Source organism: Quercus suber, unplaced genomic scaffold (genome assembly GCF_002906115.3).
Source record: "Quercus suber isolate HL8 unplaced genomic scaffold, Cork oak 2.0 scaffold_283, whole genome shotgun sequence".
NCBI classification, from domain to species: domain Eukaryota; kingdom Viridiplantae; phylum Streptophyta; class Magnoliopsida; order Fagales; family Fagaceae; genus Quercus; species Quercus suber.
Window position 1 is genome coordinate 658663 of NW_027069739.1, and position 20910 is coordinate 679572.

Here is a 20910-nt window from a genome sequence, read left to right on the forward strand (position 1 = left end):
TTGTCTTAAATGCTAATCTGATTATTTTATTTTCTTGTCCGGTTAATATGTGCCGTATTAACCTTTTATTTTAGAAAATTTTTTATGTAAAATAAAAAATTATTAAAACAGTTAATTATTATTTTTTTCATAAAATTTTTTTAAAAATAATTTATTAATGTATATCAACTACACGTAATAACTTTTTTATTTTTATTTTTACCGCTTATTACATTTCCCAAAGCAAAAGCTTAAAAGAATACTTAAAAGGGTGAACCTAAGAGCTAAGTTTCGTGTCAGATAAGGTGAGGCCCCCAAAAGGTAGAAAAAACTGGGCCCCATATATTCACATTCTCAAATATTTATTATAAAAGCAATTGTGGAGCTTCTTATTCTTTCATCAACACACAACACCAAAAATCTCACCCATCCATTCTTCCATGCACTTACTATTATTACCTGCCAACTTATTAGTAGCTTTCTTTTCATTCTTTAAAAGAATAAAAGTAGAAAGTGTTGCAAAGCCCAAAAAACCAAACTCTCTCTCTCTCTCTCTCTCTCTCCCTCTGTAAGGATTTAAAACAGTTTATTGTGCGTGAGGTAGCTACAAACACAAACCAAAGGCCATTTTACTTTGAGAGACCAAATTGCTTGTTAATATGAGTTTCAGAATTCTAGTGTGCAACATGTTATGGCCAAACATGTTCATCATGTTAGTGCTATTTTTTAGCACTTTGGTTTGTTCAGCTACAGCCTCTGTGAGTTATGATCACAGAGCTATCATAGTAGGTGGGAAGAGAAGGATTTTAATTTCTGGGTCAATTCACTATCCAAGAAGCACTCCCGAGGTACTGCTTTTATCATCAAATATGCCAATGTGGTTCACGGGTTCTTGTTGTTTCATATTTGTACTGTTTTTTCATGTGTTTCTTGTCGATGGGTTTATGTGGGGTTTTGGTAATTTGTAGATTCTTTAGCTCAAAGTTTTTGACTTTTTGTGGGTTTCTCTTTGTGGTTGCAGATGTGGCCTGATCTTATACAGAAGGCCAAAGATGGAGGCTTGGATGTTATTCAGACATATGTGTTTTGGAATGGACATGAGCCTTCTCCTGGAAAAGTACTTATTCTAATGCATTTTAATTTGTTTCTGATTGTAAATATTGTTCTCTTTTATAGGTTGAGAAAATAGTCCTCACTGGCATTTCTTTGTTTTGAAATTTTCAGTATTATTTTGAGGATAGGTATGATTTGGTTAAGTTCATCAAGCTGGTACAAGAAGCAGGCCTATATGTCCATCTCAGAATTGGGCCCTATGTTTGTGCTGAATGGAACTTTGGGTAATAATGTCGATAATATCTATGCAATTTTAACTAAGAGTTTCAATCCTAAGAAAATTTCTACCACCCAAAAAAAAAAAAAAAATAAAAAAAAAAAAAAAAAAAAAAAAAACAAGAAATTGAAATCCTATTGTATTTCATATGTTCTGTTTTTGCTCTGTTTCTGATGCAGGGGATTTCCTGTTTGGCTGAAATATGTTCCAGGCATTGCTTTTAGAACAGACAATGAACCTTTCAAGGTTGGAACTTTGAATTCCTCACTGTGAAATTTTATTCTTTTTAACTTTTTTAACATATTCTCTGAATTATTAATCGTTTTATTCTTGTTTTCACTAAAATCAAGGGGGCAATGCAAAAATTCACAGAGAAGATTGTAAGTATGATGAAAGCAGAAAAGTTGTTTGAAACTCAAGGAGGCCCAATCATTCTGTCTCAGGTAGAAAAATTTGACTGAATTATTCTTTGCCACTCTTCTAGAAGTGGTTTTGAAATTGTGTTTTTAAATATGGACTTTAGTTTTCTCAAACACTGGCCGGTCAATCTTGTTAATATCTTAATTAATTTTTGAATTAAATGTTGACAGATTGAAAATGAATTTGGACCAGTGGAATGGGAAATTGGCGCCCCTGGTAAAGCTTATACTAAGTGGGCAGCACAAATGGCTGTTGCTCTTGACACTGGCGTCCCATGGGTTATGTGCAAGCAAGAGGATGCCCCTGACCCTGTTGTAAGTGTTATTCTGTCTCATATTTTCAACGTTTTCTTTTGTCTTGCTTTATATTTGTCATTTTCGAAATAGCGTTCTAGGTGACTTTCATTTATTACTGTCACAACTTTATTGGTGGGGTTTCTAACAGTATGTTATGTACAAAGGTTTTGGCTTTAACTGATAGAGATTTGTTGGCCAAACTTCCTTTTCCTGCACAACTATTTGGGGTCCTATGATCTATACATCTCTACAGTTTTGTCTTTTCCTCCATTTCTCCAGGATTTGGGTTTTGAGTTTTGTAATGAATTCAATCATGAGCATGTCTCCTGTTCAATTCATCAAAATTTTTCCTGTTGTCCCGTGAGGGTTTAAGTTAAAAACATTTACTTATTATAGAGGAAGGAATATACAGTTTAAAAGGCCTGTATTTGGGGGTTAATTTTTAAATAATTGGACTTTCTATTATCAACTACTTGACCAATTATTTTCAGTTTTCAAAGCTTCCTGTCATCTCTCTCTCTCTCTCTCTCTCTCTCTCTCACCCAAATCTATATTTATTTATGATGGGATAGATTGATACGTGCAACGGTTTCTACTGTGAAAACTTCAAGCCAAACAAGGACTATAAACCAAAAATGTGGACAGAAAACTGGACTGGTTGGTAAGTACATATTGCTTGTGTAGGCCAAAATTTATTGCTTTTCTTTACATGAATTTTATTATTCTATACCTTATCCTGTTACTGTAAGTATCTGAGACTGCAATTACGTTGTGTTTTTATCCATTAAGAAAATGTTTTCAGATATAATTTTCCTCTCATATCTTTTGTATCCCCAGGTACACAGAATTTGGTGGTGCAGTTCCTTATAGACCAGCAGAAGACTTGGCATTTTCAGTTGCAAGGTTCATTCAGAACGGTGGTTCTTTCATGAATTATTATATGGTACACAATCTTTCATTCTGTTTTCACTTTAATCTAATTTACCTTCTGTATGACCACCCAGAGTATATATAATCTTATTTATTTAAACTTTTTTTGCAGTACCATGGAGGAACTAATTTTGGTCGGACAGCTGGTGGTCCCTTCATTGCAACCAGCTATGATTATGATGCTCCTCTTGATGAATTTGGTATGCATTTAGGATAAGGTTGCTAGAGTAGGTTGTGCTAAAGTTGTTTGCCTGCCTCATTAATATTTTTTCAAGTGTAACACCTAATATAAAAAGAATACATGTGCCGACACCAAATATTTGGGAACAAGGCTTTGTTGTTGTAACACCTAATATCATATTGGAGGAAGTTGACTAATATTTGCTCTATTTACTTGAAAACCAATATGTCACAATAGTCCCAACAAGTTTCTGTTCTATACCAGGACTACCAAGGGAACCAAAATGGGACATTTGAGAGACCTGCATAAAGCCATCAAATTATGTGAATCAGCTTTAGTTTCAACAGATCCCACTGTGACAAAACTAGGAAATAATCAAGAGGTAAGGTTTTTCAATTAGCCAAAAGAAACTATGTATTAACTATCTTTTTTTTTTTTTTTTTCCAGTATTTTTTCTCATCAGTGTCATATCTTAGGCTCATGTATTCAAGTCAAAGTCTGGTGCTTGTGCTGCCTTTCTTGCAAATTATGACACATCATCATCTGCAAAGGTGTCCTTTGGAAATGCACAATATGACCTGCCACCTTGGTCCATCAGCATTCTTCCTGACTGCAAAACTGCAGTTTTCAACACTGCAAGGGTAAGAGAACACTTTACAGAATGTATATGTACGTAAATGGAAAGATTTAATCTAAAAGCCTTTACAGAATTTTTTAACAAAATTTTGAAGTGTAAATTTTATTTTGGAATGCCAAGTTGAGCTCTGCTTTATATTATATTTCTGTTTGAAGATTCCCAATGATGAATTTTAATATCTGATTGTAAATGGAAATTCTATACAGATTGGTGCCCAAAGCTCACAGAGGAAGATGACGCCTGTAAATAGTGCATTTTCGTGGCAGTCATACAATGAAGAAACTGCCTCTGCTGATGACGATGATGCAACTGTGATGGATGGGCTCTGGGAACAAGTAAATGTAACAAGAGATGCTACAGATTATTTGTGGTACATGACAGAGTAAGTAATTTATAACCAATCACTGCATTGCCTTCTTTGAGGTATTGGAGGAAAAAAAAATTCTTGCAATCATGTTAGAACTCATATATTTTATCCCTGAACATTTATAAATCTTCTGTTGCTCAGTGTCAAGATAGATTCTGATGAAGGATTTATCAAGAATGGACAATCTCCACTTCTCGCTATATTTTCAGCTGGCCATGCTTTGCATGTTTTCATCAATGGACAACTATCAGGTAATTATGGTTCAAGGAAATTTAGGCCCAGTACTGCTGGTTGAACTTTGATTTGATTAATTCACCAGCTTCTTTTTCCTAATGCAGGATCTGCATATGGGGGACTCGAAAATCCTAAATTAACTTTTAGTAACAATGTGAATCTGAGGGTTGGCATTAACAAGATTTCTTTATTAAGTGTTGCTGTGGGTCTTCCGGTTAGTTCTCTCACAAGGATTCATGTTCTTTACAACAATATTAACAATAAAAAGATGTGACGTTTATGATCTTTACCTTGTCTTGTTGATATGTATCAGAATGTTGGCGTGCATTTTGAGACATGGAATGCTGGGGTTTTAGGCCCAGTCACATTGAAGGGTCTCAATGAGGGGACAAGAGATTTGTCGAAGCAGAAATGGTCTTACAAGGTATTTCTCAAAAACAGAAATGGTCTTACAAGGTTTTTGTCTATATGATTTATGTTCCACTCTCTATCATTGACCCCATTAGACTTAAAGAGCCTAATCAAATCTTGATAAGAATTTTTTATTTTATTAAAAGTAAATATTAAAACAAACTAGCATTCTGAAAAGGCAGGATTCTTAAGAGGAAAATTATCTTGTCTTTTATCAATTAAGGATTTGTTAAATAAATGTAAAAATTTAAACTGTGCTCTACGTGAGTAACAATAACAATTTATAACTTAAATTACAAATTGGGATATCTAGGCATGGTTAAAAGGTTTTACATTTTTTCAATGAGAAATTTGTCCCTATTATAGTCAGTAGATAGTCACAAAAAGCTAAATGACTTATTTTGTATGTTCCCTGAGCAGGTTGGTCTGAAAGGCGAAGCTTTAAGCCTTCATACTGTTAGTGGGAGTTCCTCTGTTGAATGGGCAGAAGGATCATTATTGGCTACAAAACAACCCTTGACATGGTACAAGGTTAGAACAATTTCAATACTCAGTTAACACATTCCTTCCAATAAACTGATTTGAGATTTGAGAAAAGCAAGTTTGCCAAACTTAAATTGATGTTGTGATATCTCTCCAGGGTACTTTTAGTGCACCAGGAGGCAATGACCCATTGGCTTTGGATATGAATAGCATGGGAAAAGGTCAAATATGGATAAATGGTCAGAGCATCGGACGCCACTGGCCTGCATATATTGCACATGGTAATTGTGGCAGTTGTAATTATGCTGGAACTTATGATGATAAGAAATGCAGAGCTAATTGTGGAGAGCCCTCCCAAAGATGGTGAGGAAAGATCTACTTAAATTTTTTTTTTTTTATCATATATTCATGCACTTTAGATATCTGTGATAAAGCTGTTATTTTTCAGGTACCATGTTCCACGCTCATGGCTGAATCCAAGCGGGAATCTATTGGTTGTGTTTGAAGAATTTGGTGGTGATCCAACTGGGATTTCATTGGTAAAAAGAACAACGGGAAGTGTCTGTGCTGATATCTATGAAGGGCAGCCAACACTGAAGAACTGGGGCATGCTAACCTCTGGCCAAATTAATAGACCAAAAGCCCATCTATGGTGCCCACCTGGGCAGAAAATCTCTCAAATAAAGTTCGCTAGTTATGGCCTGCCTCAGGGAACATGTGGAAGCTTTAAAGAAGGGAACTGTCATGCGCACAAGTCCTATAATGCTCCACAAAGGGTATCTGATCAACTTTAATTATTATTATTTCCTTTTTATTTCTAAGATATGTATAAATTTCCAGTACTTTTTAATCAATCATTTGTGACAAGCCCTTTGGAAGCTTATAGTTTTGATTCATCTTAGAGCAGTGGTCACTGAAAGAACATGGGTACTCACTGTTTCATTGCTAGGCCTCAAGTCTTCCTGTTATTTGTTGAATTATTCCTTTGATTGATTCTAGATAATTTAAGTCCAACTACAGAATCTGTATTGCTAGTGAACTTCTCTTATTATGCTTTTTTCATAACTAACCTGGATTGTATCTTGCAGAATTGTATTGGAAAGGAATCTTGTTTAGTAACTGTAGCTCCCGAAGTCTTTGGGGGGATCCATGTCCAGGAAACACGAAGAAGTTTTCACTTGAGGCCGTCTGCGGCTAAACATAGCAGCTTCCATTCCATTAAGTACAGAATAAATGATGAGCTAGTTGTTCATCTTCAGTACATAGACATATATACAAACCAGATTATCAAAGCAACTAGTTTTACTTTGGGCGAGGACATATGCATGGAGCAACGCCACATGCCACCTGGCCAAACCAAATGTAGATAGAGAAGATGATTCTAAACATGCATCAAAGATGCTTTAGCCCTTATGTGCACAGGCAAGCTGTGATATGTCAAGTATAGGTTCATACGCTATACATAGGGTTTATTACAACACAAGAATCTCTACACAAGTAGCAGGGCAAGCGCTTTAACCTGCTTGCTTGCTTGCTTGTATGGTACGTAACATTGTAACGTTGTAGGAGAAAGCAATTCGGTTCTTGTAACAATAAATTGGCAATTAATATATAATTAAAAAAAAAGAAAAAAAAAAAAACCCAGCTGTTGAATTGCATTTTGATTTGTTAATTTCTACCTTTCATGATTGAACTAAAAGAACAATATCTTCTTCCTCGTTATACTTGAAAGTTGACCCACACTTTGCTACCTAATTAGATGATAATCTTTTATATCACATACATGCAATAATTTAATAATAAGCAATCACTATCGAGCAACATGTGGCAATTTCAAACTATTAATTTAAGCTTTAGGCTGCTTTCTGGCAAGGAAATTTCTTTTTGGAATTATGTAATGCGGACTCCTATTCCAGAGGTTGATTATTTGTCAGTCCAACCAAAAAAGACTGATACTCTGGTAAATATTTGGAGTAATACTAATGCAGTGTGGGATCTTCTTGAGTTGCGGAAAGGAAGCAGTGGTGTCAGCCATCTTTATAAATACTCATTATGAAACAGAATATACAACAATTTTCTTACACCTTAGGGGTATTCATAGAACAAACAGAATAATACATTTTTATACCACCTTATCATTTCCCTAAATGAGACAAAAATGGTTAGGAACAACTTCTGAACAGGGGGCCTATTCCTTTACAAAAGTGAAGATAATTTATTATTCAAGCTATTAATTACATCATCTAGATCTTTGTTAACCTGTGATACTTCTTGCCCTTGATTCCTCCACTTCACCAGTCTACTGCTGAGATCCATTAGCATCAGGACTCCATCTTCATCAATTCTGAAATGAATTAGCCTCTTGATACAATTAATCAAGTACTTGCACACCCTTACCTTCGCCCGGAAAATAAATTGCAGTCCACTCTCTTCAGTTTCAAACATCAAGTTAGACATGCTCTCAACAGTATCTGTTAAACTGAAGACAAGACAGGCACCTGCTACAGCCTCCCTTTTATTAAAATTTTCAGTCCATCTAACTGATTCTTCTGACCCTACAGAACTCCGCTTGACATGATTCAATGTAGTGCTATTGCTTTCTATTGACTGCAGTATTCTACCAGTTGCAGCAAAATGTAGCAGCGTGTGACATCCCTCTTCATCTATATTATTAGGGCACCCTATCAAGACGCCTAATGGGATTCTTCTGAACAACACACTTTGCTGCAAGTTAAGACCATAGGATGTTTTTTCCTCACATGACGAATAGGTGTTGACAGTTTTATCCTGATACCACAGGCATATGTCTTGGAATTCTTTCAGCCAGAGTCCAATGGTTTGACAACAATGCTCTGTTGTGAGAGTGTAATCCTTGTTGTCACGAGATTTGAGTTTCTTCAGTTTCTTACCAAAACCAGCTGCTTCTTTGTCATGTGAAACTGAACCAAATTGTTTGGGCCTCCAGGACTCTGATATTTTAGTTAAAGAATCAACAAGCAAATCCTGATGAGATTTACTAATGGGGCTCAGAATCCATGCAATGTACCTTGCTCCAGCAGCAGAACAAGGTTGTTCCATGTCATGTCTTTGTCCAATTTTGGCTGTCCCCAGTGTGAATTCCGTATGAAAATTGTCTGGAAGAGCTTCCTCAGTGAAGAGCAAAACAGAGGCAAAATAGAACCAATCTGGGAAGTTGATTGCCAGAGCCCTGCTATGCAACATTTAAAGATGAGTCTTGGAATTTGGATCAAGATGCTGTAAGAGCCCTATTGCTTTCATTTGGACCTATGGGGTAGGAATTTACCATGAAGATTTGTGATCAATTGTTGACATCTTCATTGCAGCTGGCTTGGTTGTAGAATCAAAATGTTTTCTAGCACGAGAAACTGGTTCATTTACAGACGAAGTTAAATGCAGAAAGGTTTCAGATGAGATTGGTCCAGCCAAGGTCCTCAATAAGTGGTGATGGTTGTAGGGAAGATATGCATTAGAAAAAGGCAGCTTTAATCCCAATTCCACTGATATGCCCCACCATGTTGGTCTGGAGATTATATCTAGTATTATTGAGACCAATTTAGTTAGAAACCCTTGTACAGAGGCCAGACCCCTGTTGTACAAGTAAATTAGAAAACTGGATTAGATAAGCTGGCTAATTTGAGTCTTTTATACTTATATGACACAATATTAAAATAAGTATTAAATGTCATTATTAGATTTATCTGTAATAATTTATGTTAGATGATAAATTCTGAAATCCAAACGACGTAATCTCAAAATGTTCACATTCATTAACACTAGGATTATGTTCCCAAAATAGAGCCCTCATTTAACATACTACATCTACAAAACTATCAACATTTATTAAAGTTTATATAAAAGGTTAATTGACAAAAATTTATTTGAAAACATAAATGAACACAGCAGTGAAACTCCAAATAATCTAGTCACAGGACAAGGTGTTATTGACACAAACAGAAAGCGTGATTATAATTTATAGCTCGGAAAAAGTAATCTACGCATCAAAGACATCATTATGACTCAGTCATGGAAATGATTATGAGAAAGTAAGATGCACACAAGAAGCACAACACATTTAGAAACAACTTAACCTAAAACTTCGATCCCTTCAAGGATGATAGAGGGAACAACCAACAATGCAAATAGCTAAAGTATTCATGGGATCAAGAAACATGTACTCACGTCACTAGAAGCCAGTTATGTAACAAAGCTCTGGTCTCAATAAACATAGTGGGAGAAAGTACCAAGCAAACAATTGTAGAGCGCCAGTCCATCCTCTCATGAAATTCTTCATTTAAACAAATGAAAGGCCTCTCCATAGTGTCTTGTAAAATCTTCAAAACATCATGCTTTAGATTTAAAGGGTCAAGATACCAGGACAACAACCTGAAAAGGGATAACATATAAATGACAAATTTACAAACTCACAAATATTGATAATGTAGAACAGTGTTACAATCTTAAAATTGCCATTGAAACAATAAGCGCCCATTTGGATTGAGGGGGGAGGGAGGGGAGTAGAGTAGAGTTGGCTGCAAATAGACTAATTTTGGGCCAACTCTACTCTACTCTACTCTTCCTCTCTCTCCCTCAATCCAAACGGACCATAAGGTTTCATGCAAATAATATGGCCTTTTTTTTCCCTTTAATATGGACGAGAATACTTTACTTAAGTTGAAAGAATAATGGTAAAACTCAACATAACCCAAAAAGTAAAAGAGGAATGATAGCAGAATAAGGTGGAAAAATTAGATAGGTAAGTGAAGCATTTTCTGGGGGGATTGTTAAGTAAACTCTGTTCAAAGCAAACCTGAAAGGTATTTCATCGTTCTTAAGGGAGAACTCTCTGGGCAAATGGCAAAGCAGCTGTGAAACTGCTGTGCTTCTTCTATCAATTGATTTTGCATTAAGAACAGGAGTTGATGGCAACAAATGTTGATAACAAGATGCAGAAACCACTACTCTTACAACAGCACATGCTAACATTTGAGAAAGCATCCCTGCAGTACATGAAAAATGTGTTCACAAACTCAATGAAAATGACCAAAATTGTTCAATAAATAACACAATTCAAAAGAAAAAAATACAATTCCTGGTAAAATTTACACAAATGGTAAGTTCTATTTCGTAGTCTCTACTCATATCACTACTAAAACTATGTACATCATATCACAAAATCTATCACATTTTTCACAATGAACTAAAAGGGCTTAGAAATAAAATTCTCAAACCAAGACCTATCCTACATTATAAAAAATCATAAAGATGAGGAACTCATTTGGAATCCAATAGCAAAATACGGGTTTTCAAAATTTAACAACTTTTCCAATCACAAAATCTATTACACTTTTAACAATGAATTAAAAGGACTTAAGACATATAATTCTCAAAACCAAGACCCATCCTACATATCAAGAAAATATAAAAAATAAAATAAAAATAAATAAATAAATAACTCAATTTACAATCCAACACCAAAACCCGGTTTTCAAAAGCTCAACCTTTTACAAATTTAACTAACTTACACAAACATCATTAACTACAAAGATTTCAAAATGGCATAGACAAGAATTCAACCCTACCATGTCCCTCCAATTTTCCGACAACATCGGCACACGCTTCCACCAATTCTGCACAATCTCGATGTGAAATCGAGCTACCGACCTGAAAAACCTCGTCTTTTTGAAACCAGAAAACCCGGCAAGCAATTGAAGATGACAAGACAGTAACAATAGTGTTGACCAAATACTGGAGCACCGAATTGAAGACCTAAACAACAAAAAATCACACCAATTAGACATAAAAGAAGCTAACTTTACCACATTTTCTACCTACCAAAAAAAAACCTAACCAAGCTCTGATTTCAGCTTACCTGTGGTGCTTTGAAGCACATTAGGGACAGCACCGTGTCCAAAACCCTAACCCTAGAATCTTCGTTGCTGAGGTTCAGGGATTGGTTTAGCTTTGAAATTGAGAGGCTAAGAGCCTCTTCTTCTTCGTGGTCTTGATTTAGGGTTTTGAGGTGCGAAGCGAGCTTCTCGAAGAGATCGGTGAGCTCGGGTACTGCGGTCATTGGCGCAGAGAATCGGAGGCGAGGAATTCTGGGTTCGCGCCAAAATTTGCATCCTTTAAAGCTGTTGCTTAGAGTCTATGGGCCCTAGTGAAGCCCATTAACATCATAAGTCCATAAATAAAAATACTCTAGTCAGCTCGGTTATGGGTTGAATAAGATATATGGGCTTGAATCCCAACCTATACAACAAATTCATTGGTATCTTAGTTTGATAATAAAATCAAGAATAGGTGTCATAAGTTAAAATTTTCAAAAAAAAAAAAAAAAAACTCTAAAGATAGTAATGTAAGAAGATGGAATTCTAAGAGCATAAACTATTCCACAAATACAATTCTGACGTAGTAGACTGTAAATGTCTATTAATTACTATGGATCTATCATTTTTTTCATCACTGCTCACACTCTGTTACATTATAGTTGAGTAAAGAAGTTCAAGTTGTGAAATAGTTTGTGTTACTATAATTTTTTTCCCATATATATGAGCTGATTTAATACTTGGGATATTGTTAGAACAAACTAAGTATAATCTGTATAGTCCTATTTTTCTATCTAAAAATCTCATAATCTTGTTTCTCAAAAAAAAAAAAAAAAACAAAAAATAATTTTGATTAGTTGATGATATGCACAAGAAAACGTGTAGTTTAAGTAAATTGGCTACGTAGCAACCCAATCTTCTATTTATATTATTCTCTTTCTGGATAAGGGCATTATTCATATGGCCTAAAAAAGGGCGATGTATATATATATATATGATTAATATCTCACCAATAGCATGCCTTCTAGATTTGTTATCTGGTCAAATTAATAGCGTGTATCTAATGAATTGAAACTCTATCCACTTTTGGAAGAAGAAAATTTCATAAAATTTCAAGGCCATCGATATCAAGACCTCTCTATTTTAAATAGGGGATTACCGATAAGAAAGGAATATAATATATATATATATATATAGTTACTAAAGTTCTGTATTTGTACGTATCAAAAAAGAAAAAGCTGTGTGTCTGTATAACAATAATAGTAAGACATCAACACTAGAAGTAATACTAGTACTAGAGATAATGATAGTATGACATCAATACTTGAAGTAATAGTAATACTAGAGAAGTAAAGATAATGATAACAATGATACACATAACAATTGGAAAAAAAAAACATATAACATGATAATATTATGAGTTCACTTCAAGTTATATCTTGTATAACTTTAAGTAATGTTACATTACTCAATATTTTTTAATTGGATGTGAATTTTGACAAATCTACATTTTAATTACATTATCTTCATATATTCTCTATATTTTCAAAATTTCAAGGTGATAAAAGATTAATAGACATGTCATCAATTAATTGTTTAAATTCAAGTTTTTGTTGTTTAAAATAATGCATAAAAGATGAGTTATAAATTGAATCGTAAATAACATCTAATTGGCATGAATGTTAAGAACATATAGAACACGTAATTCAATTATGGGATTTTCAAAATATAAATTATATAACAAGTTATTAGGTGGTATAACAATTCAAGGGCAGAACTAGGATTTCAAGCTAGGGAGGCCGAAGTATAAGAAAAAAAAAATCCAAATAGGTATCCATATAGTACTAACAAACTATAAACCAAGATCAATACACAAAATCATTGTTCCTTAATACATTAAAATGCAATCATTTACCAACAAAGACATAAAAATACAAAATAATATTGTTTCTTAAGAGTGTCAACTATTGCCAAAAAAAAAATTATTCTCACAAACCAAAACTTACTTTTGCTACTTTAATATAGCATTTGAAATGTCTCGTAGAGTAGTGTTGTTGGTATTTGGTGTTCTAAATACTAAATATTTACCATTTAGAACACCTAATGAGCTTATGATGGTTTGGAATTGCATTCCTAAGATTTTTTTTTTTTTTAAATGGTGGCTAAAAATAATAATAATAATAAGAAGAAGAAGAAGAAGAAAGGGTGAATTTTTAAAATTAAGCTTGTTACATGGAAGACTTGATTCAGAAGTGGTGCATGAACTAGTAAAGTTCAACTCTTAGTGAGATTTGTATATTGAAATGGTGAAGCAATATATCTTCAAAGTCTGCTTATTTTGGTAATTTTTATGTTTCGGGGCCTATTTCGGTCATTTTATAGGTTTTGGGGGTATTTTGGTAATTTTTTAGGTTTCGGGGGGTATTTTAGTCATTTTCTAGGTTTCAGGGTATTTTAGTCATTTTTTAAGTTTAGGGAGTATTTTGGCAATTTTATAGGTTTTGGGAGATATTTTGCTAATTTTAGAGATTTTGGAGGTATTTTGGTCATTTTAGTGGTTTTTAAGCATATTTTGTGATTTTAGAGATATCGGGGGTATTTTGGTCATTTTAGAGGTTTCATAGGTATTTTGCTCATTTTAGAGATTTTGGAGATATTTTAGTCATTTTAGTGGTTTTTGAGCATATTTGGTAATTTTAGAGATATCACGGGTATTTTGTTTATTTTAGAGGTTTCATGAGTATTTTACTCATTTTAGAGATTTTGGATGTCTAAGGGTATATTTGTAATTTTGGAAGTGTAGGGATATTTGCGTCATTTTAAGTATTTAAGGGTATTTTGGTAATTTTGGAGGTCAAAAGGGTATTTAAGTAGTTTTAGAGGTATTTAGGTCATCTATACTACTATTTAAGGGTTTTCCCTATTTTGATTCCTTGTTTGTTAGTTCAAAAATGATCTTACATCCTATGTTTAAGTAGAGACGAAACTAAAGGACAATCCGGTAAAAATGTAACTCTAACTCCCACTAAAACATTGCCTAAAAAATAGGACCACTCTTCTGTTAATTTTCAAATTATTTTATCCACTTATAAATTAGATTCTCAAAATAAAAATTATATATATAAAATAAAAACACAGTTTTTTTTTTTTTTGCTAAAAAAAAACTTCATCTCACGTGCATGAAGCGCATGTGATAAGGCTAGTATTGGATCAAATAGGTAGATTACTTATTAAATGGGTTGGGTTGATAATGGATAATTAATTTATATATAAACGGGTCATAAATGGATAAATGGGTAATTACACACTCAACCCATTTATAACCCAACCCATTTATGATTTAACCCGCCTATTTGCCACCCCTACTATATATGAATGTACAAAATTTTCTTGTAAGAAATAAAAACTTTTTTTTTTTTTTTTTGAGAAACCGGTTAGGCAGTTTTATTACGTAAACATTAAACTTTTGTCAAGTAATACAAAATTGGTTACATCACTGTGGATGTCTTCTAACCATATTTGAGGTTCATACAAGAATTTTGCCAATTTGGCGAGCTTGTCTGCAACTATATTACCCTTACGCCTAACATGTGTGAAAGAAGCATTTCTCAAGCTTGAGATTAGCCGGCGCGAATCATCAATGATATGACCAAAGGCAGCCAGGCAGGGAGAGTCCAATATAAGGTGCTTGTGTAAGAAATAAAAACAGGTATATAGTTCTATGGGGTTATGAAACATAGGCAAGAAATTATATATGCTTTTAAATTCTATTTGAGATTTTTAGAACAATGCTGATCAACTAGAAGAATTGTATCCGTATAGATGAATTACATGCATGTTCTTTGTGTAAACCGGATGATATAAACTTTTTTTTTTTTTTTTTGAGAAACCGGTTAGGCAGTTTTATTACGTAAACATTAAACTTTTGTCAAGTAATACAAAATTGGTTACATCACTGTGGATGTCTTCTAACCATATTTGAGGTTCATACAAGAATTTTGCCAATTTGGCGAGCTTGTCTGCAACTATATTACCCTTACGCCTAACATGTGTGAAAGAAGCATTTCTCAAGCTTGAGATTAGCCGGCGCGAATCATCAATGATATGACCAAAGGCAGCCAGGCAGGGAGAGTCCAATATAAGGTGCTTGTGTAAGAAATAAAAACAGGTATATAGTTCTATGGGGTTATGAAACATAGGCAAGAAATTATATATGCTTTTAAATTCTATTTGAGATTTTTAGAACAATGCTGATCAACTAGAAGAATTGTATCCGTATAGATGAATTACATGCATGTTCTTTGTGTAAACCGGATGATATGGCAACCACATTAGTTTTTAATTACCGGAATCCAAAACTAAGCTATTTACAAATCTATAAGTCTAATGACACAATAATTTTTTATTACATTTTTCATAATTGCTAATGTGATAAATTGTGATATATACATAATAAAAACAAAATCAATGGTAATTTCAACACTAATCAACTAAACAAGCTGTGAAATTTAATGTTGTCTTTGGCATTGTAGTTTACAAATTAATATACAATTTTTCCACATGCGCAAAACAATTTGTCATGAAGGACATTACAGCATAGTGACGGAGAAATGATGTATGAAGATATTTATTTGCACATAATTTGTGAACATAATTTATCTTCGTTTTTTATTTTTTTTAATGAACAAGAATTTTATTCACAAGAAAAAACAGAACTAGTGAGGATACAAGAGCCTCATCCTTGATGATAATTTGTGAACATAATTTATCTTCGTTTTTGAATGAACCAAAAAAAAAAAAAATTATCTTCGTTTCTCCTGTCAAATCACAGTTGTCAAATCTGTATTTACTTTTCCAAGCTAACAAAACAAGCTTGAAATGCAGTACACACAAATAGCTAGCATTATTTAATGTGAAATAGATAATGTCAAGTGCCCATATTTTGTAATTTTGCGGGAGTCTTTCAAAATTTATGGAGCTACTTTTCCCATGGTACATATGGACCACGCTAATGGGGGAGCAAAGTGCAAGTACTATGGTAACATATCGCACTGGATTTGGAAGAAAGGAACCTTGTTTGCCTTCTTAAGGGATATTTGGTACTTAAAAACATTTGTTTTATTATTTGAAAACATGCGTAGAAATACATGTAGGTAAAAAAAGTGTATGAAAATACATGTAATATTGTTTAAAAACTGAAAATATATGTTTGAATGGGTGTACCAAACAAAGCCTAAAGGACTGGTGAAAAGTCAAAAGATTATTTTTATTACTTCTCAGTGCAAGTGAACTCGTTTGAAGCTAGATCCTTAATATGTGTATAATGACTCCTGTTAACAAAAACCTTACTAGTATTCAATAATTTGTACAATTTTTGTCACCAAAGATTGTATAGTATAGAAATTGCTATTATTTGTGAACATTGTTTTGTCCAATTCCTTTTTTTTTTTTTTTGATCCGCTAGTTTTGTCCAATTGTTAATTGTGAAATTAATGGTACGTACTCTGTACCCAAAAAAAAAAAATTCAAATTAATGATAAAGATGATGAGATTAAATGTGTGTTTGGCAAAAATTAAAAAGCCAATTTATTTTGCTATTTAGTTTATTTTTGTTACTATTCATGGGTCTCACTGCACTTTTTGGTACAATTCATAAGTCCCACTATACTATTTCATCTAACTTTTACTTTTATCTACAGTACTTTCAATAAAAAGTTTTTAATTTCAGCAAAATAAGCAAATTCTAAAAAAGTTTTCAATTTCAGTAAAATAACAGATTTTAAACAAATGCTAAATATGAAATAGATAATGCGATTAAATGACAAGTGTAGATTTGTTTATTTTTGTAATTTAATTTTGGTGTGTTAAATACCTTGTAGATATTTGAGTCTTGTAGATATTTGTCACTGTGTAGAATATCTTGTAAATATTAGTTTAGTTGTTCTGTTTTGTAGTTTGTATATAGCAGTGCACGCCTGCACGGGTGTAGTTTACAGAGCCTACTTAGTTAGTTAGGTATCTACCACTTGTCATGTTTGTTTTGGTTGACTCGATTGTTGGTCAAGTGGTTACTCTGTTTCTGATATATAAAGAAGCAGAGTCAAATATTTATATATATGAAATCATTCACAACAATTCTCTCTCTCTCTCTCTCTCTCTCTCTCTCTCTCTCTCTCTCTCTCTCTCTCTCTCTCTCTCTCTCTCTCTCTCTCGTGATTCCACCATTATAGGAGCTTCAAGCTTGTGTCTGGTTTCAACATGGTAACAAAGCTGAACTAATTCAAGAGAATCTTCAAATTCTGGTATTCTTTGAATTTTAGTTCAATCTCTTTCATTTCCTTAGTGCTTTTCTCTGAATCAAGTAGATCGTATGGTTCTTGATTTCTGTTAAATCAAGTTGATCGTATTGTTCTTGATTCTCAAACTGAGTTTTTCTTCTCCAAATCAGGGTGCTCTTTCTGTGCTTGATAGCAACTCAAAAATCTTGATTTCTTCTGCATTGGCAAATTGAAATTCCTATTATTAGTTTTTTTTTTTGGTCAATTTTGTGTTTCCTTTTGTACATTGGCAAATTGAAACTTTCTTGGTTAGGGTTTTCAATTACCAATTTGTGATTACTGTTGTCCCTTCATCAAGATCTTGAATTGAGTTGGTTTTCTCAAGAATCTTGGTTTCTAGCTTTGTTAGCTTCTGTTTGGGACTCTGAATCTTAATCAATTTTTTTCTGCTGGATAATTCTTGTTAAGTATGACTAAAAGTTCTTCTAGTGCTTCTGTTCGTACTGTCCAACCTTGGAAAAATGCATCTGGTCCATTTTTCTTGTCTAGTGGAGACAACCCTGGTGTTTCCCTTGTTGTTCAGCATCTCATTGAGGAGAATTACAATACCTAGAGCAAAGTAGTTCTGATATCATTGGATGCTAAGACTAAATTAGGGTTCATTGATGGTTCAATTTCTAAGCCACAATCCATTGACCATCCTCTGTACACAGCTTGGTGTAAATGTAACAGCACAATATTAGCTTGGTTGTTCAATTTTGTTTCTAAGGATTTACAACCAAGCATAGTGCATTTCAAGACAGCAAGAAAGGTCTGGATTGATCTACAATACAGGTTTGGTCAAGGCAATGGTCCTAGGATCTTTGAATTAAGGAAGGATGTTAGTTCTTTGACTCAAGAGGATTTAAGTATCAATGCATACTACACAAAGTTTAAGGGTTTTTGGGATGAATTTTCCACCTATAGAACCTGCACTTGTGGACACCATGTGGAGAATTGTACCATGTCATTTTTTATGGGACTGAATGAGACTTACACTGGAATTAGAGGTCAAATTCTTCTTATGGATCCCATACCTCCTTTGAGTAAGGTTTTCTCTCTTTCGCTTCAAGATGAGAAGCAAAGAAAGGTTAGTGCTGGTAAGAAGGCTTTGACTAAAACAGCAGTTGCAATGGTAGCATTGGGACCCAAGTCTAATGTCAAGAATTTCAATAAGTCCAGGTTAGGCAGACCTCAATGCACTCACTATGGTGCCATGGGACATGTAGTAGATAAGTGTTACAAACTACATGGTTACCCTCCTGGGTACAAGTTCAAGAACAAATCTCAAACCTTTGCAAAGCAATCTGGTTACAACTGAGGATAGTTCTAATGAATCTATCTCCCTCACTAGAGCTAAGTATCAACAACTGGTTGGTTTGCTAAATTCACAATGTCATTTTGGTACTCAAGCCCCACTAGAAGCAAGTTTGGCCACTACTCATCAGGTTGCTAGCATCATAACTCAGCCTCCTTTTGGTTCTCAACCTCCATTTGGTTCTCAAGGTCAAAAGCTATCAAGTATCTAGTTTTCTCCATCCTTTGAAAATTCAATTTTTTCTTCCACTATCAATACTTCCCATATAGGCTCCACTAATTGGATTCTTGACAGTGGAACTACTGACCACATGGTTCATTCTCTTCATTTTTTTAAGTCCATTAATTCTTCAGTTCAGATTTCTGTTAGATTACCTAATGGTGATATGGTCAAGGTGACTCATATAGGCACTGTTCAAGTTTCTGTTTCTTTACTCTTAGAGAATGTTCTTTGTATTCCTAGTTTCTCTTTCAACCTTATTTCTATTAGAAAGCTTACCCGGAATTCTTCTTGTTGCTATATATTTCTCTCCAATTATTGTTTTCTCCAAGACTTACAGCATTGGAAGATGATTGGGTTGGGTAAAAAGCAAGGAGGCCTTTACACATTGCAGTGCACTCCACACGTCACTTTACCAGATTTTGTTTCTAAGGCTTTGTCAATGTTGTCATCCTGTTTTCATGGCAAAAGTGTTAATTCTTATCATCTTGATTCTTCTGATAGTGCTTTTAGGCTATGACACTATAGATTAGGCCATCCATCTTCACAAAGATTGACTTTGTTGAATAATACTGTACCTGACATCAAATCTTGCAATAATACTAAGTCTTTTGATTGTCACATTTGTCCTTTAGCTAAACAGCACAGATTGCCTTTTACTCATTCTTCTAGCATTATGCTGACTTTTGGGGACCCTATTCCACTCATTCCCTGAATGGATCAAAGTATTTTCTTACCTTGGTAGATGATTACAACAGGTGTACTTGGGTATATTTGTTGAAGCATAAGTCTGATGCTTCAACCTTGATTCAATCCTTTTTTCACATGATTTTAACACAGTTTAATTTTCCTATCAAAGTGTTTAGTTCAGACAATGGACTTGAATTTTCCCTTTCTTCTTTTTATGCTTCTAAGGGTATCATTCATCAACTGTCATGTGTTGAAACTTCACAGCAAAATGTTGTGGTTGAAAGAAAACATAGGCATCTTTTAAATGTTACTAGATCCTTAAGTTTTCAGGCTAATTTGCCTTTGAAATTTTGGGGAGATTGTGTTTTGACAGCAATATATCTCATTAATAGGCTTCCTAGTCCATTGTCAAAAAATCTTACTCCTTATGAGAAACTCTTGGGTCATCTTCCTACCTATAATCATCTTAAATCTTTTGGTTGTACGTGTTATGCTTCAACCTTAACTAGACATAGAACAAAATTTAATCCTAGAGCTAAAGCATGCATTTTCATTGCCTATCCTTTTGGTACCAAAGGTTATAAATTGTATGATTTAGCTTCTAAGACTGTTTTCTTGTCTAGGGATGTCATTTTTAAGGAGTTCATTTTCCCTTTCAAACATTGGACTTCTAAACCTATCATATCTTCTATTTCCAATTCTTCTCTTATTTTTCCACCTCAGAATTTGGTTCTAGATATTACTCCTACTATTTCTGCAAAATTTTCTACTGTTTCTGCATAATTTTCCCTTCCTTTCTCTTTTGTTGATCCAGCTTTTCCCCCAGATGAATTTCCTAACCTTGTGCATTCTAATTCAACTTCTTCTCCATTTGGTTTTGTTCATTCTGATCATAATGAACTTCTTGATCCTATTTCTTCTCATGCAATTGAGTTACCACTTGTTAGAAGGTCTTCTCGACCTCATAAGCCACCTTCATATCTTCATGACTATCATTGTAATCTTGCATCTACTCATGTGTTGGCCACTACTTCTTACCTCAATCTCATGATTCTTCTGTTTTTGACAGTCCAGGTATTCTTTACCCTCTTTCTTCTACTCTTTCATATAATAGATTGTCTACTTCACATAAGGCTTTTGCCATTGATTTGACTGTTGCCAAAGAACCTACCTCTTATGCTCAAGCCTTGACTGATCCTTTGTGGCAAGCTGCTATGAAGCCTGAGATTGATGCTCTTCAAGCTAAAAACAC

The 20910-nt window shown here is 34.0% G+C and overlaps 2 protein-coding genes across 3 annotated transcripts; one reads left to right on the forward strand and one right to left on the reverse strand.

Moving 5' to 3' along the window:
- Window positions 1–364: 364 nt before the first annotated feature.
- Window positions 365–6592, forward strand: LOC112025637 (beta-galactosidase). The gene is given in 21 exon segments (XM_024058306.2): window positions 365–827; window positions 1001–1096; window positions 1204–1316; window positions 1489–1555; window positions 1660–1752; window positions 1900–2043; window positions 2598–2686; window positions 2863–2968; window positions 3068–3155; window positions 3401–3418; window positions 3421–3518; window positions 3613–3777; window positions 3980–4155; window positions 4282–4391; window positions 4479–4588; window positions 4688–4798; window positions 5206–5316; window positions 5426–5631; window positions 5717–6044; window positions 6357–6408; window positions 6411–6592. Coding segments are annotated over 21 exon segments (2526 nt in total). The 5' UTR covers window positions 365–638; the 3' UTR covers window positions 6467–6592.
- Window positions 6593–7273: 681 nt separating this feature from the next.
- Window positions 7274–11418, reverse strand: LOC112025643 (uncharacterized). Of its 2 annotated transcripts, XM_065781930.1 has the most exons (7): window positions 11159–11418; window positions 10869–11055; window positions 10097–10286; window positions 9469–9672; window positions 8573–8875; window positions 8315–8476; window positions 8086–8237 (listed from the first exon to the last, which is right to left on the reverse strand). In XM_065781930.1, the coding sequence occupies exons 1-7, from the start codon at window positions 11357–11359 to the stop codon at window positions 8198–8200; spliced, it is 1287 nt and encodes a 428-aa protein (XP_065638002.1). In that variant the 5' UTR covers window positions 11360–11418; the 3' UTR covers window positions 8086–8197. The 2 variants fall into 2 exon arrangements, with proteins under 2 accessions (XP_023914083.1, XP_065638002.1); XM_024058315.2 differs by having other exon boundaries at window positions 7274–8476; window positions 11159–11413.
- Between the last annotated feature and the right edge of the window lie 9492 nt (window positions 11419–20910).